Here is a 26,034-nt window from a genome sequence, read left to right as displayed (position 1 = left end):
GAGAGACACAGAGAGAGACACAGAGAGAGACAGAGACACAGAGAGAGACACAGAGAGAGAGACACACAGAGAGACACACAGAGAGAGAGACACAGAGAGAGACAGAGAGAGAGAGACACACAGAGAGAGACAGAGAGAGAGAGACACACAGAGAGAGAGAGAGAGAGAGAGACAGAGAGAGAGAGACAGACAGACAGAGAGAGAGAGAGAGAGACAGACAGAGAGAGACAGAGAGAGACAGAGAGAGGGAGATACAGAGAGAGGGACAGAGAGAGAGAGGGACAGAGAGAGAGACAGAGAGACCGAGAGAGAGAGAGCGAGGACACAGAGAGAGAGAGCAAGGACACAGAGAGAGCGAGGAGACAGAGAGCGAGAGAGAACTAGCAAGAGCAAGAGTGACAGATGGGTGGTATTACACACAGTCACATGCCTCTCACACTTGGAAACTGGAAAGGTACAAAAAATAAAATAAAAATAGTAATCAGTAATATAAAAACACAGAATCCCAAACACCAAACATAACGTTGTGTAGTGTGATTTCTTCATTACCTCCCTGTATTCATCTGTTTCCTTCATCGCTTCAGGTCTCATCAGCCAGAGTCCAGCAATGGGTGTGTGAGAAAAAAAAGTATGTCTGGTCGGTGTGCATCTGTGTGATTGGCTGAACACAACCCCACCTGCTCTTCAATCTGTCTCCTGATTGGACCATGTTATCCTGAGCAACAACTGGGAAAAGTCTAATCCGGTAGAGAAAAGGTTGCCGGGCACATTCAATCAACAGCCATCTGACCTCCATGTTTGGTGGACCTCCACCTCCTCAGACACCACCAATAGGAGCTCACCATTTTTCCCTCTCAGCTGGTAACGCAGGAACTTCCTGTTGTGTGGAGGGAATCGAAAGAACAGAAGGAAAATAAAGATGCCAGCTTGTTATTTATTAGAAGTTAGACAAGGATCAATCATCATTGTGGATGGCGGCCGTGGAAGTGATTATTATTTGGGAATGAGACTGACTTTGTATTACTATGTGGCAACACCTAGTGGAGACAATACAAATTACATTCTCTCTTGGCTGCTCCACAATGTATGTAAAATGAACAACGCAAATAATAATGGACTCAATCTACTGACTGGTCAGGAAAAAACACACACACACACACACACACACACACACACACACACTACCTGAGCTCATCAGGGTTTCCGATGGTATGTGGGCTACGTAGTTTGGAGTCGAGGTTGTAATAGACTCCACCCACCTCCCGCACCCCTATCCAGTGCTGGCGTTTGAGTGGCAGGCGCAGCGGACCCCAGCGCAGATTGGACGGGACGTTCAAGATGAAGCCCGTTACGTTGGATAGCGCAATACTGCCCACATCCCTGCAGGAACACAATACACAAGTCAATAACGAGCTCCCGAGTGGCGCAGCAGTCTAAGGCACTGCATCTCAGTGCAAGAGTTGTCACTACAGTCCCTGGTTCGAATCCAGGCTGAATCACATTCGGCCATGATTGGGAGTCCCAAAGGTGGCGCACAATTGGCCCAGCGTCGTCCGGGTTTGGCCGGGGTAGGCCGTCATTGTAAATAAGAATTTGTTCTTAACTGACTTGCCTAGTTAAATAAAGGTTACACAATCACAGACTTCCATGAGTGGATTTTCAGTAGCTACTCTAATGTTGTAAATCCATGATGATGTCTGTGGGGTAAGTTAAGCCACCCCTTGTTTCTAGATATCTATACACAAACTTGATCATGTGACCAAATATTTATGAAGAGGTCATCATTTCATGGCATCTGTGAAGGAATAAACCACATGGGAAAAGTGATAAGCAAGTTATGTCCGAAGAAAAGATTTTCACAAATTCTAATGACTTTGATGCTTGTATTTAAACCAACGTAGATACTTCTATGATTGTTCTATACATCAGTTGGGGTCTCTATATGCAACATTATGAGGTCCTTAACATTGCATGAACATGCAACCTTGTAGCTGTGTGGGCTATTATAGCCAAAATGTTTGCCTTGGGATAAATTGAGTAATTGGCCACCATACCCCATACAAATGATGATTACAATTATTTACATCTATGCATAATATGTAGTATTTTTGCAATGTGTCATGCTTATGAACTCAAGATCATCATGCATGTGTTTACAAACGGAAAACAAGCAGGGGTCTAGCCCCTCTTAAGGTTCTTGAAAGAAGTAGCCAAGGAAGTGAGAGAAGGGAAGAAGTCCATTGGAACAGCAGCAAGGGATGAAACAAGTTGACTGAATGACACTGAAGAGGTACATTGACAAAAACAAAAACAGCGGAGGCACAAGGTCTTATCTGATGACATGGAATCTGAGCTTGATAAACATATCCGGAATTTTGCGGACCAGTTTGATGGGCTAAGTAGCCTCTAATGCAGAGAACTTTCCTACAAATTGGCACATTTAAACAACATCCCTGTCCCAGACAACTGGTCAAGAAATGGAACAACATCCCTGTCCCAGACAACTGGTCAAGAAATGGAAGGGTAAGTCATATTGAACGGAGAGATTTATATCTGAATGTAGGAATACATTCAAGATATACACAGTGTACAAAACATTAGGAACACCTTCCTAATATTGAGTTGCACCCCTCTCCTTTGCCCTCAGAACAGCCTCAATTTGTCAGGGCATGGACTCTACAAGGTGTCGAAAGCATTCCACAGGGATGCTGGCCCATTTTGGCTCCAATGCTTCCCACAGCATTGTCAAGTTGGCTGGATGTCCTTTGGGTGGTGGACCATTCTTGATACACACAGGAAACTGTTGAGCGTGAAAACCCAACAGCGTTGCAGTTCTTGACACACTCAAACCAGTGCACCTGGCACTGAATGGCACTCATACACAATCCAGGTCTCAATTGTCTCAAGGCTTAAAAATCATCTACAAATCCTCCCCTTCATCTACAATGATTGAAAGTGTATTTAACAACTGACATCAGTAAGGGATCAAGTTTTCACCTGGACAGTCTGTCATGGAAAGAGCAGGTGTTCCTAATATTTTGTACATTATAATATATTGAATATATCAAAGGGGGCTGCGGAGGGGAGAACGGCTCATAATAATGGCCGGAACGGAGCAAATTGAATGGCATCACACACCTGGAAACCATGTTTTATACCATTCCACTAATTCTGCTCCAGTCATTACCATGAGCCCGTTCTCCCCAATTAAGGTGCCACCAACCTCCTGTAAAATATACCACACACCCATTCCATGAAATCAACTTTGACCTACCAGCCCCATCACCCACTTACCCCTAGCTATGTTTTCAAAACTGTAATGTTTACATGAATTCTGATTATTTCCAGGGATACACAACATCCTGAAATATATGTTGATATCTTTGTTAGAAAGAACATTTGCCTTGACGTAGTGATGCTAAATGTAAAAAAGGACTTAACTTACGCCACTCTCCCCTATGAATGCACTGTACTTGTGTCGCAATCGGTTTCGGTAGCTGTTTGGGTAATCATGAGTAGCTGCCATGTGCTCGACAGGGATTCAGAATGAAGAGGATATGTAAGGAAGTCTTCCTCTTTCCACTCTATAGCTGGCGTACGGCCAGTGATTGAAATGAACTAAATTGAGCACTGCTGAGTCGACTAACATAGTTGCAGACAACACACGCACCAAAAAGGGAGAGGAATAAACAAGATGGAGAACACAAATGAGCATAGCATTATGGTTCCAATGGCTTAGTGGGTTGGATGGTGCTTGTTGTGGATTTGAAAACCTCTGCATGGGCCACGTACATCGTTTTGGATAAAAATGTTAAATGACTAGATAGGGAAGAAGGCCATATAGCTTTGATGGGAACAGAGGTATACCTTCTTTTATCCCACCAGACAGCCTCGTATCCTCGGGTCTGAAGAGCGGCCATAATGACATTCACGTCATAGTTCCCATTTCCAAGCATGCTCTTCTTGTGGGGGGTTACCAGAGTGCCGGGAGAGAGTCTGTGGAGAGGGACAAGAGAGCGATGAGGACAGAAGAAGCAAGAGAGAAAAAGGTTGAGAAAGGTAGAGAGAGATGCAGAAAGGGGGAGAAAAAGAGGGGGTGAAAGAGGAAAGGCATTTGAGAAATATCTCCCCTAGAGGACACAACTTTAACCACCCACCTCTGGTAGATGTCCTGGAGAGTATCTCTGCTGAAAGCTGCCCCATCCTGGAAGACGTTATTGAGCGCGTGCAGAGCACACAGCTCCCGCCGCTGCTTCTCGTGGTAGATGGGCGGTGGAGGCGTGGCCGGAGGGGTGGAGAGAGCATGCTCTCCCAGGTCTGACCTCTCCCCCCCCACCCCTCCCCGCACCACCACCCCCACCCCTTTCTGCTTGCTCAGCTTCCATGGCATACAGCCCAGGTCCTGCAGCCCCCCTCTTGCCCTCCCCTTCCCAGAACATGGAGCACTCCCCATCACCCTGTCGCTACGCTGACACGACTAGCATCGTCATGGCAACCTTTCAGTTGCTGTAGGGGCGAGTGTGTGACAAGGGAAGGGGGAGGTGGGTCTACTGGATGACACTGAGGGGGGCCAGGTCACTTCAACTACACCTGCTGTTTCAAAAGGGACGATTGGAAGAAAAGAAAAGAAAAACTGCTGGCAAACAGTGTTCAAGTTGAGTGAGGAGGCCCGAATTGAATGTGAACAAAAAGTTGGGTGTGTAGACATTGATATTCCAGTTGCTTCAGTATAAAATTAGAATGAACCACAAGGATCATCTATGGAAAAATTAGCAAGAGAAGAAAGAGTATGCGTCTCTTTTTTCAACTTCCTCCATTCTGATGTGTGTCATAACTTTTTTATGAGCACCTTCAAGTGTCATGAGAGCTTAGGAGTTCTTTCCATTTCTAGAGAGCCCAGAGGACCACTGCTCCACCACAGAGTTTGCTCCAGTGGAAAAGATGAGGGACCTGATACAGGAGGCTCTGTGACATGTAGACAGACAGACGACTTCTTAAGAAAACAGCTGAGGGAGGAAGAGGCAGAAATCCATGTTTAGAGGTTGTCACCTAAATCAATGTCATGCTGAAATAACAATTTAGGGATAACTGTTTTATTAAAGCGTCTTTTCAGCAGTGGTCAACAGGAAGGAACACGACAGAGTAAACATTTATACTAACAGCTGACTAGATAAGAGCGGCATGCTTGTGGCATCACAGTAAACTGATATAACTAGACAACAGGCGTACGAGTGTCTTAGTATTATTTAGTATTCTGTAAAACAAGTGATATTTACATATTAGCGAAATATGTCAAATCTCCCTGATATTCAAATCCATCGCTCTAGCTAAAATCCAGTCGAACAGGAAGGCAGCTGCAAAGACTAGATGTTCCTTCTATGGCTGGCTGTACGTGCCATAGACATGGATGCGAAACCCTTCATATTTAGTATATATATATATCTGTTGCCACTTACCTTTCGCTTCATGCGATACTGTAGTATGGTTGTCATAATCCTGGTTAAATTAAATGTTTCGCCTCTTTTCCTGGGGTTGTTTAGTCCTTTGTCTTTAGCACCTTTTCCTTGTCGCGCCGTATATGAGCATGCGCAAAACGTCAATAGCTTGTTTGCTTGTCATAGGGCTGACGCAGGCTATCTGCGAACTGTAGTCCCTCCACTCCCTCGAGACTCAAAACTAAATCTAGGGTTTAGTTATCTAAAAATGGGTTGAGACCAAACATTTATTTTATGCAAAAACATCCGCAAATTGAACGTTTATAAGGGCTCTTTTGACTTGCAGTTACACTAGCAAGAAATACAGTCCGAGTCACTGCACTTATTTGGAAGAAACTTTAATACTAAAAAAAAATAAATGAAACCATGGGAGGAATGTAGTAGACAGACAAGAGTGTGTGCAAGAAAACAAGTAGTGTACATGAAGGCAAATGGACATGGATTAAATACTGTTCAATAACAGCAGTACTGTAAGAACATGATATTGATTTTACAAAATTTACCCAACAAGCCCATGCTAAGTCTGACATACTTAGCAATACATGCAGAGACAGTGACATCATGAGGATCAATTCCCCAAAGACAATAACAAACCCAGAATCCAAGAATGACAAAAATAAGTCAACAAAATGCACCTATACCAAAAATGAAGTATTACTCTTTAACTCTCAATACTCCTGTCCGAGTTTCCGTGCCAACACAGAGGCCATGTCCATCAGCAGTTCCTCCCTGACTTGGTCCTCCCTTTTCTGCAGCTCGTGGGTGTAGTGTCCCCTCAGTGCCCTCATCTCTGCCAGCCTCTCCAGCAGCCCCCTCGCCAGCTCCCTCCTCTCCTCCACCGGCTTGTCTGGGTTGTTGTCCACAAGCTCAGCCCTCTGACCACACAGATACAGAGCAGTTCTGAGGCCTCCAGCATCATCCTCCAGAAGCTGGGCTAGCGTGGAGCCCGGACCCAAACAGTCCGCATGGGTGAGGACAATGAGGATGTGGCCTGTGGCACTCTCTCCGACCAGCTCCAGGAGGGCCCTGGTGGCACTAGCAGCATCCTGGTCCACCCCATCTCCAGAGCCAGGGGTCTGGAGCACCAGCAGGAAGGCATGTGGGCCTGGGCTGGCCAGCTGCAGGCTGCGGAGGGTCTCCAAGGCTCTCTTACTGTCACCCAGAGATGGACCCAGGAGGTCTGGGGTGTCGATTATGATCAGCTCTCTCCTGTCCACCACCACCCTCCGCTTGGTACACTCCATCACAGCCGCCAGGGACCCCCCAACCTGAGGGAGGCTGCAGCCAACCAGGGCATCTGCAAGGGAGGTCCGACCTCCACCGGGAGGCCCCGTAAGGATGAGCCTCAGCCCAGGCTCTATGGAAATAGGGCTGGGAGAGGGCTCTGTGCCTGGGGGACTGTCACTAGAAGCCCCTGGAAAATAAATAGACATGAGTGGAAAAGTTAATTCAATGAATGAAGAGAGTTTTGTGTCATGATTTCATCAAGTGCTCGTTCTATTAAGGAAAACAACCCACAAGACTAAAGGACAGTTGATAGGATGTTTTTGTGTGCAGGAATACAGACGCAGCAAGGAACATAATAGAAATGTCTAATTTCCTCTTTCAGTTTGCTTACAGATTCCACACATTGCGTCACATTTGATAGTGAACCTGAGAGGAACAGTATGGGAAACTAAATTACACATACAGTACCAGTCAAAAGTTGACACCTACTCAGTCAAGGGTTCTTTTTTTACTATTTTCTACATTATAAAATAAATAGTGAAGACATCAAAATGAAAAAACACATATGGAATAATGTAGTAACCAAAAAAAGTCAAACAAATCTAAAAATATTTCAGATTCTTCAAAGTAGCCACCCTTTGCCTTGACAGCTTTGCTCACTCTTGGCATTCTCTCAACCAGCTTCATGAGGTAGTCACCTGAAATACATTTCAATTAACAGGTGTGAAATGTTCAAATTTGTGGGATTTCTTTCCTTCTTAATGCGTTTGCGCCAATCAGTTGTTTTGTGACAAGGTAGGGGTGGTATTCAGAAGACAGCCCTCTTTGGTAAAAGACCAAGTCCATATTATGGCAAGAACAGTAGTTCAACTAAGCAAAGAGAAATGATAGTCCATCATTACTTTATGACATGAAGGTCAGTCAATACAGAACATTTCAAGAACTTTGAATATTTGCAAAAACCTATCAAGAGCGGTGATGAAACTGGCTCTCATGAGGACCGCCACAGGAAAGGAAGACCCAGTGTTACCTCTGCTGCAGAAGATAATTTCATTAGAGTTACCAGCCTCAGATTGCAGGCCAAATTAACGCTTCAGAGTTCAAATACCAGACGACATCAACACCAACTGTTCAGCGGAGACTGCGTGAATCAGGCCTTCATGGTCGAATTGCTACAAAGAAACCAATACTAAAGGACACCCATAAGAAGAGACTTGCTTGGGCCAAGAAACACGAGCAATGGACATTAGACTGGTGGAAATCTGTATTTTGGTCTGATGAGTCCAAATGTTAGATTTTTGGTTCCAAATGCCATGTCTTTGTGAAATGCAGAGTAGGTGAACGGATGATCTCCGCATGTGTGGTTCCCACTGTGAAGCATGGAGGTGGTATGATGGTGCTTTGCTGGTGACACGGTCAGTGATTTATTTAGAATTCAAGGCACACTTAACCAGCATGGCGCCCACAGCATTCTGCAGCTATACGCCATCCCATCTGGTTTGCGCTTAGTGGGACTATCATTTGTTTTTCAACAGGACAATGACCCAACACACATGCAGGCTGTGTAAGGGCTATTTAACCAAGAAGGAGAGTGCTGCATCAGATGACTTTGCCTCCACAATTACCCGACCTTGACCCAATTGAGATGGTTTGGGAGGAGTTGGACCGCAGAGTGAAGGAAGAGCAGCCAACAAGTGCTCAGCATATGTGGGAACTCCTTCAAGGCTGTTGGAAAAGCATTCCAGGTGAAGCAGGTTGAGAACACCAAGTTTTTGCAAAGATGTCAAGGCAAAGGGTGGCTACTTTGAAGAATCTAAAATATATTTTGATTTGTTTAACCCTTTTGTTTACTACATGATTCCATATGTTATTTCATAGTTTGATGTCTTCCCCAATGTAGAAAATAGTAAAAAGAAAAAACATTTGAATGAGTAGGTGTCCAAACTTTTGACTGGTACTGTATAAAGGAACAGAACTTGCAATTAACTAGAGAAGGGAGAAAAGAGAGGGAGAACCTTACCAGAGTTGTTTTGAATGATAACAGTGAACCCGCTGAGTTTTGTGAATGAAGCTGATAGACGAACAAAACCATATCAATACATTATCAACACTTTTAGAGTTATGAATCAAAGACATTATCATTTAGAAGGTGGGTGGGTATTAGCAATCTCTTACCAACTATAAACCTCCAAATACGCGACAGCCACTTCAGTAAGACCTGTAAGCCTGACACACAAAGACAAAATTAACAAATCAGTAACCACCACATCATACATTATTCTATAATTACCTAAAAACCTGTGATGGCAATCAATTCATCTACTGCACATTTACATTCCGATGAGTTTAGTAAACATGTTAATGAATATTTTCCTGAGTGTGGGTTTTGATAAGGGAAAAAAATGTGACAGTACGTACTACGAAGAGTTCCCATCAGGTGGCTCACCCAACCCCACAGTGAGGACACACCTAAAACAGAGGGAATAATATTTAGTTTAAAATAGGATTTAATCAAGAAGACATTTAATTTAATCTGTTGCTCAGATGACGATATGCAGGCGGAATAATGCAATAGGGTTCAAGATTCAACCTCCAGGCATGATGACATACCAGTGAGTGTGCAGAAGAGATGGATGGGCCATCTTATCAGAGCTGGGAGGGCTGCAGCGGACCAAAGAGATAAATTAACTCACTCAGTATCAAACAAAATTCTATTTACGGTGGCATAACAAATTGATTATAAAGCAATCAGATCACAACACCAGCTGATGTTAAAACCATAGTCAGTCCCCAGATGGGAGAGAGGATCATCTTACAGATAAGACAACATTATGTAAGTCAAAAAAGCATTTGCTGAAATAGTACTGTTGTGGTGTAAGACTCCTGACCCTGTGAGAATCTGTAGAGGAGATAGCCCACCACAGTGAGAGCTCCTGTCAAAACACTGTTGAAGTCCAACCACAGACCTACAGGGAAAGATTAGTGAAGCATGAGACTGATCAATGTTCTTTACTTGTCAGGAGTTTAACCTTTAACCCAAATACATTTTGAAACGGGGTATTTTTTGTTCTACATTTATAAACTGTGGGCTTACCAGCTTGGAACACTTTTGTGTTTTGTATTGATTTTAGTCTAAATACGTTACTGTATATATTTATAATATGTATCCTACATTTCGGACTCAACGGTCTCTACAAAGACTGAAGCAGATCCCAAAAAAAACTCCGGTCGGCATGTTACACAGACCGAGCAAATGTCGGTATGATACTTGTTACTTTTACATCTCGGACGGATAGGATAACAGTTAAATTTATCGGATGTGAATATCCTTCTTACCAGTGCTACCATCTCCACAGTAGGTTGAGGTACAATCGCTGTCCGGTTTGCAGTCGCACTGGTCCATATTAACAGGTAAACCCGGTCCGTATGCTACTGGCCAAAACCAAAGCGCCATCTCTCGTTACGTGGTACTTTGAGGAGTCGTCGGAACAAAGGTGTTCTTTATTGTAGCTGAATGAGCGATATAATGCAGTATGTATGGCACTGAGACACTCCTTTTTTCTAATCACACAAGTAGGACGGGAAATAAAGGTAACTGCCAAAATAAAGGAAACACTTGAGTAAATGAGGATATATCAATTATATTAAAAGCAGGTGTTTCCACACAGGTGTGGTTCATGAGTTACTTAAGCAATTAACATCCCATCATGCTTAGGGTCATGCAGAAAAATGCCCATTATTTTAGCTATCATGGCAAGAAGAGACCTCAGTAGCTAGGTTTTCATCCAATTGTCGACAGATTTAATGCAAATTTTCTAACAAATATATGCGCTTTTTCCCACCAAACTGACTTGTGGATAAAAATCAATCAGTGATGACTTTGCACACATTTACTTTTTCACGTACATTTTAATGTACTCTGGTCTTTGCATGTGCAATCTAGCCAACAATTTGCAGATACAGATATAGGCTATAGTCTACACATGTTGATATAATGGATAAGAGTAAGAATAATTGTATTTGTCAAATGGCAGCCAAACATCGAACATGTCACCAGAATAAGACCCTCGATATTTATTGGGAAGAGGCATCAAGCTCATTACCATGCACATTCACCACCCTCTGTAGTTTATCATAACTTATTTCATCTGTAGCTTAATAAACTGCATGCTTTCCCGAGTCATAGTGGGAGGACTACACAACATATCATCCCATGACTCAAAGTTTACTTCGATATGATGGTTCTTACACTCACTGATCTAAAATATAACTGCAACATGTAAAGTGTTGGTCCCATGTTTCATGAGCTGAAATAAAAACATCCTAGTAATGTTCCACACTCACAAAAAGTTCCTCAAAAATGGTATGCACAAATAAGTTTAAATCCCTGGTAGTGAGCATTTCTGCTATGCTAAGATGATAGATCCACCTGACAGGTGTGCCATATCAAGAAGTTGATTAAATAGCATGATCATTACACAGGGGCACCTTGTGCTGGGGACAATAAAATACCACTAAAATGTGCAGTTTTATCACACAACACAATGCCACAGATGTCTCATGCAACTGGCATGCTTACTGCAGGAATGTCCACCAGAGCTGTTTCCATAGAATGTAATGTTAATTTCTCTACCATAAGCCACCTCCAACATAGTTTTAGAGAATTTGGCAGTAAGTCCAACCGGCCTCACAACCACAGACCACATGTAACCACACCAGGCCAGGACCTCCACATCCGGCATCGTTTTAGACCAGCCCATCTAGACAGCTGATGAAACAGAGGAGAATTTCTGGTCTGTAATGAAGTCCTTTTGTGGGGAAAAACTCATTCTGATTGGCTGGCCCAGGCCCACCCTTGGCCTCTGCCCAGCCATGTGAAATCCATAGATTAGTGCATAATGAATTTATTTACAAATTAATTTGATTGACTTTATTATATGAACTATAACTCAGTAAAATTGTTAATTGTTGCATTTTTATTTTTTGTTCAGTATAGTTCTTTAAAAAAAAAAAATGTATTCAGTACATGGGACTTTAACCCATCAGCACAGGCTTTTATCTGCAACAAGTCAATTTGATGGAAAATGCACATTGTTTTTATGCAGAATTAAGAATATTCACCTGAAAATCTGTTGCCAATTGAATGGAAACCTAGCTAGTGACTTTGAAAGAGGGGTCTCGAAGGTACATAGGGGGTTTAAAGGGTGTGTGTGTGTCAACCTTATGAAACACTTATGGAATATTCTGGAGTGGAGCCTGAGACAGCGTTTACCACCATCAACAAAACACCAAATTATTGAATTTGTCATGGAGTCGCATCCCCCAAAAGTGTTCCAGACACTTGTACAATCAATTCCAAGGCGCATTGAAGCTGTTCTGGCAGCTCGTGAAGGCCCAACGCCCTATTAAGACACTATGTTGATGTTCCCTTTACTTTGGCAGTTACCTTTATGTTCAAAAATTGCAGACAAGTAAAATTTGAAGCAATTACAGACAATTATATAAATGGTTCCTTTTCATTTTTTATTAAAGTTTAAAACATGTAAAGAAACAATATTATTCTAGCAACACAAATGAGAAACTTTCCATTTTAAGTACAGTGATATATCTCAGATTAGAAACCTTAAAATGGAAGCCCAAAGATAGACCAATAATCCTGCGATCTAGTGCCTCTGACCAGAATATCGACAGCGTAGATGTCAACATATTTTGACATCTACGCCTCATTTGGTGAGCTGTGCAGTCAGGGCGTCTATTAGCTCCTGTTTCTTGGTCCCTGTGACCTTCACCCCAAACTGCTTACAGGCGTCCTTCAGCACGGGCACCGTCAGCTTACCCAGGTTGCCTTTCTGTACGTGACCCCTCAGCTCGTCCTCAGACATCTCCACCTTGGGCTTCTTTTCTGTGCCGCCTGCCGCCTCAGCTGAAAACACACAGGGCTAGGATGTTACAACAACCAGTATTTCAACAGTGAGACTGCCAGCTACTACTCTGTTCTTTCTTACCCCAAGGGCTGGACCAAAATCTCCCCTACAGGACACAAAGCAAGTAAACCATACACCACAATATAGTTCATACAGAACTCACCTGGTTTGCGTTTGGGTGCAGTCTTGCCCTCTGGGTTGTAGTCAGCAGGGTACACCAGATCTCTGAACTCCTGAGCCAGGGAACCAAGACGCTGGTCCATCATATTCACATTGGGCACTGAGAGAGGGAGAGAGAGAAAGATAAGGAGAGATTGAACAGAAAGAATGGACGAGAAAAAGCGAGCTTGAGCACTGCTAAAAAAGAAGCATGTGGGCCAATCAGGAGCATATGGTGTGTGTATTCATCTTACTGGTGAGATCCTCTATGTGCTCCGGGGCCATGAGATCTAAAGCCAAGGCTTCCAGGTTCCTGTAGTGCTGCTGGAGGACTGGGTTCTCAAACGCATCACTCCTGGAACACAGGAAGAGCACCACAGACAACACAGGAATGGGAATCTCGACTCATTCTAGGACGTTTACAATAGTGTTCCCCTTGTTTTCTGCTACGCTTTCACTGTAATGTTTTATGCTTTAACTCTTTTCAAAATGTGAATCCTGGTATGAAATAATAATGTTTAGTATTCACTGTAATAAAAGGGCCGTACCTGTATTTGAAGCGCAGCTTGTGTACTATCTCCTTCATCTTGTCCACCTGAGACTCGGAGGCCGTGGGGAGCTGAGTAGTGTCCAGGGTACGGATGTCATCCGCGTAGGGCAGGAAGATGCCATGGAAGCCTGAGGCAAACACACACGTCATTACAATTAGTCTGAACGTTTAAAAGTATTTTAATTGTGTGGTATTTGTGCAAGACCACGGCTGCAGTGGGACCCAATGACTGTACCTGGAGCCGCAATCTGGGCCTGGCCATCATCCACCTCCTCTTTTTGGGGCACCAGCGCTAAGAAGCGCGGGGGAGAGTTACGAATCCGTGTATATTTACACAGAGCAAACACGTTCCTCACACTACACCTGCGCAGCAACGCTGTGAACACACAGGCACTCCCTGGGATGGAAAAACAGGACATGGTGAAAAAGGGGTTAAAATTGGAACTCAAAATGGAACTTGGAGGACGAACATGGGCTGACGTTTCCCAGATTACAGTTTGACTTGTAGTTATGTTTTCAACTGTCACCGTTTCTCTTCCCATCATAGTGACAGGTTCACACACACCTGTGACCATTTCCTCCTCTGGGTAGATGAAGACAGCAGATCTGAGGTGGTGGTGCAGTTTGAGACGCTCCATGGGCTTGAACCCAATCAGCTCCAGACCCGGGTCAGAAAACTTCTTTATCACATCCACCTCGTCTTTCTCCATCACTATCTGCCTGCCTGCATACACCTATACAGACAACACACACAAAAAAAATCATACTTTCTTTTTTTATACCCCTTTTTCGTGATATCCAAATTGGTAGTTACATCCCATCGCCCGTACGGACTCGGGAGAGGCAAAGGTCGAGAGCCGTGCATCCTCCGAAACAACCCAGCCAAGCCGCACTGCTTCTTGACACAATGCACGCTTAACCCGGAAGCCAGCTGCACCAATGTGTACACTTGGCTACCGTCAGCATGCATTGTGCCCGGACCGCCAAAGGAGCACTATGGGACAGGAACATCCCTGCCGGCCAAATCCTCCCCTAACCGGACGACACTGAGCCAACTGTGCACCGCCCCATGGGTCTCCCAGTTGCGGTGCCGGCTGCGACAGAGCCTGGACTTGAACCAGGATCTCAAGTGGCACATCTAGCCCTGCGATGCAGTGTCTCAGACCACTGCGCCACTCGGGAGGCCCATACTTTCTTTGATACACTTTAAATATATATTTATTTGGTTTGATTTGAGATTCCCACTCCCACTTAGTTACCTGAACCCTCTTGGTGTCGCTGGGGAGCAGCAGACTGCCCGTCTGTGTGTGGTAGAGGCGTGTCTTGGTGCGGACGGGCTCGTTGTTGTCTCTGTAGAGCTTGATGGCGTTAGGCTTCCTGGCCTGTAGGGCCGTGATGTACACACCCACTGCCACGTTCATCCCTTCCCCCAGACACAGATTCAAACTGACACAGAGGACAAGAGAGGAGCCATCAGCAACCAGGGCCCTATTCAGTTTTGTTAAACATTTGTAACATCTAAACATGTCCTATAAGAACACAGTCTAGAAGAAAAAGAAACGCACACCTATTTAGGCGAGATGCTGGCTAGCGGAGTAGAAAACTTGAAAATAAAAGAGAGCCACACACTCTAGGAGCTCAGGTGCAAAACTTTAATGACCAACTTTTCGACAGCCAAGCTATCTTCATCAGGGTATAATTACAAACAGTGCGGGATGACTAATTTATATAGTGTCAAAAGACACAGTGCCACGCCTATACAATGATGAGGGAAACAGTGCTGGGCTGTGCTCTGTACCTTGCGACCGATCTCTTCTTCATCTCCTTGGCTCTGACCCTCTTCTGGAGGTCCTCCAATTTCCCACAAGGCTCCATCTGCAGGCCCAGCTCAGCCTCGTCCTCGGGGGGGCTCACCACGTCACAGAAGAAGAGCGAGACGTCGAACCCACCTGGCTTCATCAGATGCATAAGGTCTATCACCACACCTGTGAGTGACAGAGAGTTCACTGATCCAACATTGTTTGTGATAAACTAAACATTTGCAAGACCAATATGTATTTCCAGCCCCTTTCAAACCCCTTCACCTTCAACCCTGTTAAATCAAGGAGGCCAACTGCCATAGAACATACATAGTTGTATCTCTATCTCTTTGACAACTGCCTTCCCCCTTTCTCCAGACCCACCGGTCTCTTTGAGGTCGCTAGCCTTGGTGCGGGCCTGGCGGTCGCGCTCGCTGTCTCCCCCATGTGGTGTGTCTCGGCAGGTGAAGATCATGAGGCGTTTGTGGGAGAGCCGAAGCTTGATGTCACTGTAGAGGTTGGAGCAGCACCACAGCGCCTCACCCAGGTTGGTATTCCCACTGCCCATGGTCTCTCCTGCCACCTGGGCACCCTTCTCCCCACGCAGCCCATCCACATCCTGCACCCGACGGGCACCTAGAGGAGAGAGAGATGGGAGGAGATAAAAGAAAAGGATAGACAGAGATAGGTGAGGAGGAAGGGTAAAGATAAGCAGATTGGAGATCCACAGAGAGAATAATAACAAATGTTCAAATGGGTTCCAGAAGAATCCAAGACTCGATCAAAACACACTGAAACTGCAGGCCAGGGGGACATACCAGGTAAGTCCAGGTCGTGGTAGATATAGACATGTTTGAAACTGTTCCTGGGGTTCTTGCTCTGTTCCGTCCCATAGAACACTAGAGCCACCAGGTCCTTGTCACTGCTGATTATTTTACTGGTGTAGACGCTGCGGACACACTGGGGAGGGAGAGTAGCACAATACAATAAAACACTGTCAGAGGGTTAAGTAGGACCACAGAGATCAAGAGAGGAGTGGGAAAGGGCCATCAGTCATGTCACTTCTCATGGTGCTAAGAGTTCAGTCATTTTCATCATGTCTGAGATAAGGAGAGAAACAGAGGCAGGGGAGGGGGTGAAGAAAGGACAGGAAAGGGTAAGGGAAAACAGAGAGACAGTGAGAGAGAATGACTACCTGCATGGTCATGTCAAATGGCGAGGGCTCTTCATCCTCCCCCTTGAACATCTCCTTGGAAGCATCCACCAGAAACACCAGGCTGTCACGGCCTGTGCTCTTGTAGTCCACTGTGGAGAGGGATTACATTACATATGCTAACCCCCATTCTATTCAGTATTGAGCCATTCAATCACCATCAATGTTGGTCTTACCTCCAGACTCATCCCTTTCCTCTCCATCCACATCTTCATCCTCATGGTGGTAGTCGTTCCACTGTGCCATTGAGGCATGCACTAATCTTGCCCTTAAAATAACAAGGAAACAAACGCATAGTACACACAGTGTGAGAGAACTGTGGTTGTTATAAAACTCTGATCAGGTAATACCAGATGATGTCGGGTTCAATTTAATGTGGCACCCCAGTCGCCTTTTGGGTAAGTGGCTAGTTAGTTCTTGAGAACTCAAGGAGGGTATACCCACTATACAGTTGCCCCCCTTTTGGGTTCTTAGCTGATAGTATGGACCACAGCTACTCCCCCTCCCCATGTGAACCACAATCCCGACGCTCTGTTTACTCCCGAAACTCTAAACGCAAATACGCCACTTGCAAAAAGGTTTTGTAAACCTTTGGAGTGTAACTTTTATATAAGCGATAAATAATATTTAAAACACAAAACACACACTTTGCTGTGCAGTGTAGCAAAGTTGCACCCGGCTGTTTTCACACACGGCCTCAGCTACGATATCTCCATTACACCAATACGTTCCACATTTCCGGTGTTTCTTAAAAATACAGCCGTGTGCAACTTTCAAAACGGCATGCGGTAAGTCTTCTGTATTTGATTATTCTCCCCCCCAATATATATACACACACACACTTATATTCAAGTTAAGTTCCAAATGTTTCAACACTGCATTTGCGTTTAGACAGAACATTTGGGGGAGCGTCGGGGAATAGGCTGCAGACAACTTTTTGAATATAATATAATCACAGGTTCTAAACGGTATATGGTTATCTTGGCATCCACTTATCAGCATACATTAGAATGCCCCCCCATTTAAACTATACAGACGAATGAAAGCATACCTTATGGCCGAGTGTATGATGTTACAAATGTGATTTCGTTGGAAATAGTTAGCTACAAGCCTTGTTTTGTCTTGATGCAGGTGTTGATATCAGACCGTAGTCGTGTTTAATTGCGTCGTCAGTTGCGACGTGAACGCGCATTACTTTTTCTATGGTGAAAATGTTCGTGGGTTCATGTAAAGCTAAATGTGCATAGTGCCATCTACTGTGCGATTGAGGTTGAGACGATCTATGAAACAAATATCGTCAAAATATTTTTCATAGCAATCGTAAACTCACTTGCACAAACACAAGATTTCTTAATTTTATGACGGATTCTTGCGTACATTTCACAATATTTTATCAGACGCTTTGACGATATAGGTCGTCACCGTCAACTGTTTGAAGCTAGCCACAATAAGGATTGTGGAATTTGCAGTTTCCCTTCAAAATAATATTCCCCCATTGAAACATGCAAATAGTGGAATAATACCTATTTGGACTAGATGCCAAACAAGGTTGGATGTTTTTATATACATTCAAAAAAGACAATAAGTAGTTAATTTGACACAAAAAAAGTAAAGAATCAGTTGAAATCGCACTGTGGATGTAATTAGACTTCCGTATTGCATTGGGGGCATACTTATAATAAGCACTATCAAATCACATTTTTTTAATTTTTATTTTATTTCACCTTTATTTAACCAGGTAGGCAAGTTGAGAGCAAGTTCTCATTTACAATTCCGACCTGGCCAAGATAAAGCAAAGCAGTTCGACACATGGTGTAAAACAAACATACAGTCAATAATACAGTAGAAAATAAGTCTATATACAATGTGAGCAAATGAGGTGAGATAAGGGAGGTAAAGGCAAAAAAAGGCCATGGTGGCGAAGTAAATACAATATAGCAAGTAAAACACTGGAATGGTAGATTTGCAGTGGAAGAATGTGCAAAGTAGAAATATAAATAATGTGGTGCAAAGGAGCTAAATAATAAATAAATAAATACAGTTGAGAAAAAGTTAGTTGTTTGGGCTAAATTATAGATGGGCTAAATTATAGATGGGCTATGTACAGGTGCAGTCATCTGTGAGCTGCTCTGACAGCTGGTGCTTAAAGCTAGTGAGGGAGATTAGTGTTTCCAGTTTCAGAGATTTTTGTAGTTCGTTCCAGTCATTGGCAGCAGAGAACTGGAAGGAGAGGTGGCCAAAGGAGGAATTGGTTTTGGGGGTGACCAGAGAGATTTACCTGCTGGAGCGTGTGCTACAGATGGATGCTGCTATGGTGACCAGCGAGCTGAGATAAGGGGGAATTTACCTAGCAGGGTCTTGTAGATGACCTGGAGCCAGTGGGTTTGGCGACGAGTATGAAGCGAGGGCCAGCTAATGAGAGCGTACAGGTCGCAGTGGTGAGTAGTATATGGGGCTTTGGTGACAAAACAGATGGCATTGTGATAGATTGCATCCAATTTATTGAGTAGGGTATTGGAGGCTATTTTGTAAATGACATCGCCGAAGTCGAGGATCGGTAGGATGGTCAGTTTTACGAGGGTATGTTTGGCAGCATGAGTGAAGGAGGCTTTGTTGCGAAATAGGAAGCCAATTTTAGAAGTTAAGGATTGGTAGGATAGGATAGTTAATTTTGGATTGGAGATGCTTAATGTGAGTCTGGAAGGAGAGTTTACAGTCTAACCAGACACCTAGGTATTTGTAGTTGTCCACATATTCTAAGTCAGAACCGTCCAGAGTAGTCATGCTGGACGAGCGGGCAGGTGCAGGGAGGCAACAATGCGGTGGAGGCAGCAGCAGCAGAGACGAGGAAACAGCCCTTGCCTTAGCTTAATTGCCTAAGAAAAGAAGAAGTATACAAAATGGTGTCGTCTGCGTAGAGGTGGATCAGAGACTCACCAGCAGCAAGAGCGACATCATTGATGTATACAGAGAAGAGAGTCGGCCCAAGAATTGAACCCTGTGGCACCCCCATAGAGACTGCCAGAGGCCTGGACAACAGCCCCTCCGATTTGACACACTGAACTCTATCTGAGAAGTAGTTGGTGAACCAGGCGAGGCAATCATTTGAGAAACCAAGGCTATTGAGTCTGCCGATGAGGATGTGGGAATTGACAGAGTCGAAAGCCTTGGCCAGGTCAATGAATACGGCTGCACAGTATTGTTTCTTATCGATGGCGGTTAAGATATCGTTTAGGACCAAATCAAACACAATATGCTGAAACACTTTTTAAAACTTTTTGGCATCAAATTTACTACTTACTGTCATTTTTTAAATTTAAATATCAATTTTCCAAACTTGTTTAGGATGATCTAGTCCAAACATGGCATTATTCCACTATTTGTATCCGTTTGCATGTTGCAATGGGTGACTTTTATTTTGAACGCAAACCCAAAATTCCACAATTGTGGCCAATTCTTATTGTTGCTAGCTTCACTCAGGTGTCCCAGTCTCACTCTATCCATTCATTGGCTGTTTAAGCCGTATGTATGGGCATTTTTGACAGATATATTTTGTTTTGAGTCACAGTGACACAGCAACAGCTGACTAGCATGTTAGCTAAGAGCTTCGTACGGTTGTGACTCGTGAATTTGCCTCAATTATTAGATATTCGTTTTAATTAAAGCTTAGCTACTATATGCCTTTATTTTTCCCAACGTAAGGCATTTCGGACTATTTGTATTTCTCTATTTGCGGAACCAGAACGAACTATAGTAACTTAACACTACGTTAGCTAGTCGGATAGATAGCTAGCTAGATAACGTTAGTTCGTACACATTGAAGACAACACAGCACTGAACCTAATTTTACACCACCAAGCTGAATTATGGATCCAAATAACACCTCATACGCTGTGAAACTGTACGTTTACGACATATCTAAAGGAATGGCTCGCCAGCTGAGCCCCCTCATGCTAGGTAAGTTGCTAACGCGTTAGTTAGCTAACTAGTTTTGCTTGGAATATAAATTGTTTTACCCGCTGATGTAGAGTTTGGATTGATGAGCAGAGGCTGAGGATGCATTTTAGGCCTATGCGCTGAATTTAGAATCAATTTCTGTATCTTATGAACCCCAAGTTCGCTACAAATTGTAAACTTAATGTATAACGTTATCAACTATTCTGTTCTATTCACAGGTATACAGCTTGATGGAATATGGTGAGTAAATTGTATTTTTTGAATGATTGAAATCCTTATTTTAGTGAGGCCAAAGGTCAAGTTATGTACACCTTTCATATTTATATTTTCCCCCAGTGTTTTTAAGTCTTAATTGGGAGTCTGTCTTTATGTGAAATAAACTGTAGCCTTTTTCCTCTCACTTAGGCACACTGCTATTGTTGTACATGGAGAGGAGTTTTTCTATGGGGGAGATGGCATCACAAACTGCCCACCTGTAAGACAACGTTTTATTCTATTCCTTCCTAACATAAACTAGACCTGGAAATCTCTCTTATTGGTGTACATAGATCTTGTTAGTTGTGATAGAAAACTTATCCTGGGGCTGCATATGGGCTATTGGAGGACAACTGAGCAAGCAGGTGGCAGGTAGCCTAGCGGTTAAGAGTGTTGGGCCAGTAACCAACAGGTTGCTGGTTTGAATTCAAGCCGGCAAGGTTGAAAAATGTGCCATTCTGCAAGGCAGTTAAACCTCCAACAACACCTGCTCCCTGGTCAATTTAAGGCACACCTCCGCACCTCTGATTCAGAGGGGTTGGGTTAAATGCATTCGGTTGTACAACTGACAAGCTGTTTGTATTTGTGTTTTTAGGGCGGAACATCCCTGGGACATCCCAACTCCATCATAGACCTGGGCACCACAGAGGTAACCGAGGAGATCTTTATGGAGTACCTGTCTTCACTGGGAGAGTCCACGTACAGGTGAGGCTGTGGCACCTGGTCGATCTCAACCTGGTGGTTCTCAACTCCACACGTAATGGTGATGTGCAGTCCCTCTCCCTCATCTTTACTCTGTTCCTATCTTTGCCTCACCTCTTTATCTGTAGGGGGAACCAATACCATCTGTTTGAGTGGAACTGTAACACGTTCAGTAACGAAGTGGCCCAGTTCCTCACTGGCAGCAAGATCCCCGGCCACATCACAGACCTGCCGGCTGAAGTGCTCTCCACGTGAGTTACCCCTCTCTCCCCTCCCCTGTCTCTATAGCAACAATAACCTGTTGTCAGACATTTAGAGTGTAGTGCGGAAGCATGGCACAGTGATAGTCGAGCACATATTGTTCATGAGTGACATGGGTAACAAGTCCACCTGACACTTTCATGCGCTCTCTCTCCTCTACCTGTAACCCTAAATCTACTTTCAATACTGTGAATAAAGAGAAAAATATGGAAGAAAGACAAGTCTCCGTTCACATGTAGAATATATATATATATATAACACAGTTGAAGTTGGAAGTTTACATACTTAGGTTGGAGTCATAACTCGTTTTTCAACCACTCCACAAATTTCTTGTTAAACTATAGTTTTGGCAAGTCGGTTAGGACATCTACTTTGTATGACAAGTCATTTTTCCAACAATTGTTTACAGACAGATTATTTTACTTATAATTCACTATCATAATTCCAGTGGGTCAGAAGTTTACAGACTAAGTTGACTGTGCCTTGAAACAGCTTGGAAAATTCCAGAAAATGGTGTCATGGCTTTAGCTTCTGTTAGGCTAATTGAAATAATTTGAGTCAATTGGAGGTGTACCTGTGGATGTATTTCAAGGCATACCTTCAAACTCGGTGCCTCTTTGCTTGACATCACGGGAAAATCAAAAGAAGTCAGCCAAGTCCTCAGAAAAAAAAAAATTGTAGACCTTCACAAGTCTGGTTAATCTATGAAAGCAATTTCCAAATGCCTGAAGGGTACCACGTTCATCTGTACAAACAATAGTGTTACGAATCCCTTTTGGCCCGACAGTCTAGGGGGGGGATGGTAATGAGACCCGTAACATAACTCATGCAAATTGTGACAAAGTAAAAGTGTGAACGAAATAACCACGACAACAGAAATCTACCGTCAAACTCCAGGTTTATTTATAAACACACGGTAATGGGGGGGGAGCAGGAAAAGGGGCTGAGCTGGACCCAAGGAAAGAAACAATAAACAAAAACACCCCTAAGCTAGACTAGCCTACTTTAACAACAGCTAACTAACTAACCAAAAATACAGTGGGTGGTCCGCCCAGTTCTAACTAGTGTATTTAACAAAGTTCACCTACGGGTAGTGTATGCCCATGGGCGACTTGTCTTGGTTTCCCCCTTTTCCCACCAGCAACAAACAAACACCATAACCAAAAACAATACTCACAGGAGATGACAAAGTGATTTGGAGGTGCTCAAACAAAAGAGAGGTTAAGACACAAAGCGAGAGTGAAACACAGAGACCTACAGCCATGGCATTTACAGAGAGATTGAGCTCTAGAGCAAACAAATGATGGGGTTTTTAAACCATGGGGAAGGAACTGTGATAGGGTAGGAAATAGGAGGAGGTGTGTCTTCTGGTTGATGATTGATTGTTGACTGATTGGGGAGTGATGATTTTCACCTGTGAGGGGAGAAGGAGAGAAAATAACACAGGATACACACACACACACACACACAGGATACCTGTATCCGTAACAAATAGTATGCAAGTATAAGCACCATGAGACCACGCAGCCGTCATACCGCTCAGGAAGGAGACGTGTTCTGTCTCCTAGAGATGAACATACTTTGGTGCAAAAAGTGAAAATCAATCCCAGAACAACAGCAAAGGACCTTGTGAAGATGCTGGAGGAAACGGGTACAAAACTATCTATGTCCACAGTAAAATGAGTCCTGTATCGACATAACCTGAAATGCAGCTCAGCAAGGAAAGCCATTGCTCCAAAACCGCCATAAAAAAATCCAGACTACGGTTTGCAACTGCACATGGGGACAAAGATAATACTTTTTGTAGAAATGTCCTCTGGTCTGATGAAACAAAAATGGAACTGTTTGGCCATAACCGTTATGTTTGGAGGAAAGGGGGGTTGCTTGGCTTGGCTTGCAAGCCGAAGAACACCATCTCAACCGTGAAGCACGGGGTGGCAGCATCATGTTTTTGGGGTGCTTTGCTGCAGGTGGGACTGGTGCACTTCACAAAATAGATGGCATCATGAGGCAGGAAAATTGTGGATATATTAAAGCAACATCTCAAGACATCATTCAGGAAGTTAAAGCTTGGTCGCAAATGGGTCTTCCAAATGGACAATGACCCCAAGCATACTTCCAAAGTTGTGGCAAAATGGCTTAAGGACAACAAAGTCAAGGTTTTGGAGTGGCCATCACGAAGCCTTGACCTCAATCCTATAGAAAATTTGTGGGCAGAACTGAAGAATCGCATGCAAGCAAGGAGGCCTACAAACCTGACTCAATTACACCAGCTCTGTCAGGAGGAATGGGCCAAAATTCACCCAATTTATTGTGAGGAGCTTGGGAAGGATACCTGAAACATTTGACCCAAGTTAAACAATTTAAAGGCAATGCTACCAAATACTAGTTGAGTGTATGTAAACTTCTAACCCAATTGGTTATGTGATGAAAGAAATAAAAGCTGAAATCATTATCTCTAGTATTATTCTGACATTTCAAATTCTTAAAATATAGTGGTGACCCTAACTGACCAAAGGCAGGGAATTTTTACTAGGATTAAATGTCAGGAATTGTGAAACTGAGTTTAAATGTATTTGCTAAGGTGTATGTAAACTTCAGACTTCAACTGTGTGTATATATATATATATGTATGTATGTGCTATGAATCAGGACAGCTTGTTCAAAGCACAAGTCGCTGTGTATGTTGTTCATCATGTTACTCCCCGTTGATCAGATTCTAATTTGTGGTATTCCACTCTCACCCACAGGCCTTTCGGCCAGGCGCTACGCCCTCTACTGGACTCCATCAATATTGCACCTCAGGGGGGCAACACCTTCAACGGACACTATGGCCAGAGATAGGCCAGAGATAGGCCGATAACACAGGTGCACAGAGTAATATATTATACCAACAGTCTGTGTGTGAGGAGTGGGAGATCTGCAGCTCACCTTTTGTGAGTCCCTTAGGCTGCGTTTACACAGGCAGCCCAATTCTGATTTTTTTTTTCTCCCACTAATTGGTCTTTTGGCCAATCAGATCAGCTCTGAAAAAGAAACGATCTGATGTGATTGGTCAAAAGACCAATTAGTGACAAAAAGTTCAGAAATGGGCTGCCTGATATATGTCAGTCAGTGGGCCAGGCAGAAACCTCACCCTACCTGACCCTACCTTTAATACCTTAACACCAACCCAGCCTGGCACACCCCAGCCATACATAACTCTCCCCTTTTTCCACTATATTGGCCTGATCCGTGCCTGTATTTTAGTATGTCCACGGTTATCAAGATGGCCGTAAGTATATAATAAGATGGAGCTTTCTTCTACTCTCCGTAGGATCCCATGATCGGCTGAATGTAAAACTAGAGAGCTGCAAAGTTTCTCTATAGAAAGTGCAGCTCTTTCCTACACAGGGGTGGGGGTAGGGTACATTTTACATACCTTCTATGTTTTACTAAATAAGTATTAAGCTATTTTACTGTTATTGTTTTGTGTTCTTTTTTAATTACCATGATATGACTGGGTTGCCACTAGAGGGAGGAAAGGAAAGGAAAAGAAAAGAGAAACGGCTAAAGTGGTGATAAAATCTAGACAAATTCTGACTTGTACTTGTCTTTGTATTGGGAACTTGTGTATTCACATGTCTTTGTACCAACTGTCTTGTGTCAAGGTTTATCCATCCCTTGAATACATCGTCACACACTCTCAGGGTCATCATGCAAAGATGACCTCAAAGTACTGAATGTTTCATTTTTCTTTTTATAACTAAAGAGACCACAACCGATCGTTTCAAATCGGAACAAAAAGTCATAATGGGCAGAACAAGAAAGGAGGTGGGCAGGGCCAGTTACAAGCAAGCGAGATCCTTTTGGTGTGTTCTAGCATACATTTGCATATTTCTGCTTGGGAACACCTACTCTGTGAAGTGCGTGAGCAATAACTCAATTCGCCTTTGCACTCCTAAACAGTGCCATTTTTAAAAAACTTTAGCAAAGGGTAAATTCTAGGAAACTTAGTCCACTGTTCATAACAGGTTCAAGTTTTGGGAACAACTGTATTGAGATCAAATGTTTCATCAATTAGCAGAATCTCGGCCAAAATACATCTCGTTCCATCTTCTCCAGCTACTGGGCTTCCTCTCACTGGAAACGCCAAGCGGATGCTTCACATTTATACAGTCAGTGAAATATCTGGCTCATTGTTCTATCTGTGTCTGGATCTTTCTAGAGTTTGTATTCTTATACCTTTTCAAATGAGCAGGAATACACCATACACCATGGTCCAGCATAGGAATACAAAAATCACTCTTCATATCACGAGTCATGCCGATCTCCATGAACTTTTCCCCTGATATTAAATATCAGTGATTTCTTTTGTGTTATGTTTATTTGGATAATATGTACAGTGGGGCAAAAGTATGTAGTCAGCCACCAATTGTGCAAGTTCTCCCACTTAAAAAGATGAGGCCTGGAATTTTCATCATAGGTACACTTCAACTATGACAGACAAAAT

General features: G+C 43.5%; 4 protein-coding genes across 7 annotated transcripts; 1 reads left to right on the top strand and 3 right to left on the bottom strand.

Moving 5' to 3' along the window:
* Nucleotides 1-269: 269 nt before the first annotated feature.
* Nucleotides 270-5,604, bottom strand: josd1 (Josephin domain containing 1). Of its 2 annotated transcripts, none has more exons than XM_042326799.1 (5): nt 5,457-5,604; nt 4,158-5,006; nt 3,868-3,996; nt 1,260-1,380; nt 270-877 (listed from the first exon to the last, which is right to left on the bottom strand). In XM_042326799.1, exons 2-5 carry the CDS (start codon nt 4,451-4,453, stop codon nt 839-841), a joined length of 585 nt encoding a protein of 194 aa, XP_042182733.1. In that variant the 5' UTR covers nt 4,454-5,006; nt 5,457-5,604; the 3' UTR covers nt 270-838. The 2 variants fall into 2 exon arrangements, with proteins under 2 accessions (XP_042182733.1, XP_042182731.1); XM_042326797.1 differs by having other exon boundaries at nt 1,186-1,380; nt 5,457-5,602.
* A 212-nt stretch (nt 5,605-5,816) lies between these two features.
* LOC112258506 (GTPase IMAP family member 4) lies at nt 5,817-10,774 on the bottom strand. The gene is made up of 7 exons (XM_024432930.2): nt 10,059-10,774; nt 9,611-9,688; nt 9,333-9,383; nt 9,141-9,191; nt 8,898-8,948; nt 8,743-8,793; nt 5,817-6,909 (listed from the first exon to the last, which is right to left on the bottom strand). The coding sequence occupies exons 1-7, from the start codon at nt 10,174-10,176 to the stop codon at nt 6,164-6,166; spliced, it is 1,146 nt and encodes a 381-aa protein (XP_024288698.1). The 5' UTR covers nt 10,177-10,774; the 3' UTR covers nt 5,817-6,163.
* Nucleotides 10,775-12,224: 1,450 nt separating this feature from the next.
* Nucleotides 12,225-17,575, bottom strand: LOC112258496 (X-ray repair complementing defective repair in Chinese hamster cells 6). Of its 2 annotated transcripts, none has more exons than XM_024432907.2 (13): nt 17,419-17,575; nt 16,544-16,635; nt 16,350-16,459; nt 15,973-16,114; nt 15,539-15,790; nt 15,154-15,340; nt 14,615-14,801; nt 13,921-14,089; nt 13,591-13,752; nt 13,354-13,483; nt 13,060-13,160; nt 12,810-12,926; nt 12,225-12,645 (listed from the first exon to the last, which is right to left on the bottom strand). In XM_024432907.2, the coding sequence occupies exons 2-13, from the start codon at nt 16,611-16,613 to the stop codon at nt 12,446-12,448; spliced, it is 1,827 nt and encodes a 608-aa protein (XP_024288675.1). In that variant the 5' UTR covers nt 16,614-16,635; nt 17,419-17,575; the 3' UTR covers nt 12,225-12,445. The 2 variants fall into 2 exon arrangements, with proteins under 2 accessions (XP_024288675.1, XP_024288685.1); XM_024432917.2 differs by lacking the exon at nt 17,419-17,575 and adding an exon at nt 17,015-17,120.
* A 2,296-nt stretch (nt 17,576-19,871) lies between these two features.
* Nucleotides 19,872-25,121, top strand: LOC112258484 (desumoylating isopeptidase 1). Of its 2 annotated transcripts, XM_024432894.2 has the most exons (7): nt 19,872-20,324; nt 20,543-20,564; nt 20,730-20,799; nt 21,175-21,284; nt 21,410-21,532; nt 24,293-24,410; nt 24,859-25,121. In XM_024432894.2, the coding sequence occupies exons 1-6, from the start codon at nt 20,234-20,236 to the stop codon at nt 24,384-24,386; spliced, it is 510 nt and encodes a 169-aa protein (XP_024288662.1). In that variant the 5' UTR covers nt 19,872-20,233; the 3' UTR covers nt 24,387-24,410; nt 24,859-25,121. The 2 variants fall into 2 exon arrangements, with proteins under 2 accessions (XP_024288662.1, XP_024288654.1); XM_024432886.2 differs by having other exon boundaries at nt 19,873-20,324; nt 24,293-25,121.
* Nucleotides 25,122-26,034: the final 913 nt, after the last annotated feature.

Source organism: Oncorhynchus tshawytscha, linkage group LG01 (assembly GCF_018296145.1).
Source record: "Oncorhynchus tshawytscha isolate Ot180627B linkage group LG01, Otsh_v2.0, whole genome shotgun sequence".
NCBI classification, from domain to species: domain Eukaryota; kingdom Metazoa; phylum Chordata; class Actinopteri; order Salmoniformes; family Salmonidae; genus Oncorhynchus; species Oncorhynchus tshawytscha.
The sequence above is the reverse complement of the archived record's forward strand: the minus strand, read 5'-3'. Positions and strand labels throughout refer to the sequence as shown.

Coding starts and splice junctions, on each gene's coding strand:
- josd1 (XM_042326797.1), bottom strand. CDS start 4,453: ATGGGGAGTGCTCCATGTTCTGGGAAGGGGAGGGCAAGAGGGGGGCTG. Junction 1,381..3,867: donor GTCTGGTGGGATAAAAGAAG/GTATACCTCTGT, acceptor GTGTTCCTGCAG/GGATGTGGGCAGTATTGCGC. Junction 878..1,185: donor GGAAACCCTGATGAGCTCAG/GTAGTGTGTGTG, acceptor TCCACACAACAG/GAAGTTCCTGCGTTACCAGC.
- LOC112258506 (XM_024432930.2), bottom strand. CDS start 10,176: ATGGCGCTTTGGTTTTGGCCAGTAGCATACGGACCGGGTTTACCTGTT. Junction 9,192..9,332: donor TCTCTTCTGCACACTCACTG/GTATGTCATCAT, acceptor CCTCTGTTTTAG/GTGTGTCCTCACTGTGGGGT. Junction 8,949..9,140: donor CCTGATGGGAACTCTTCGTA/GTACGTACTGTC, acceptor TTTGTGTGTCAG/GCTTACAGGTCTTACTGAAG.
- LOC112258484 (XM_024432894.2), top strand. CDS start 20,234: ATGGATCCAAATAACACCTCATACGCTGTGAAACTGTACGTTTACGAC. Junction 21,285..21,409: donor CTGGGAGAGTCCACGTACAG/GTGAGGCTGTGG, acceptor CTTTATCTGTAG/GGGGAACCAATACCATCTGT. Junction 21,533..24,292: donor CCGGCTGAAGTGCTCTCCAC/GTGAGTTACCCC, acceptor TCTCACCCACAG/GCCTTTCGGCCAGGCGCTAC.
- LOC112258496 (XM_024432907.2), bottom strand. CDS start 16,613: ATGGCACAGTGGAACGACTACCACCATGAGGATGAAGATGTGGATGGA. Junction 15,341..15,538: donor TAGCGACCTCAAAGAGACCG/GTGGGTCTGGAG, acceptor TGTCACTCACAG/GTGTGGTGATAGACCTTATG. Junction 13,484..13,590: donor GGCCCAGATTGCGGCTCCAG/GTACAGTCATTG, acceptor TGTTTGCCTCAG/GCTTCCATGGCATCTTCCTG.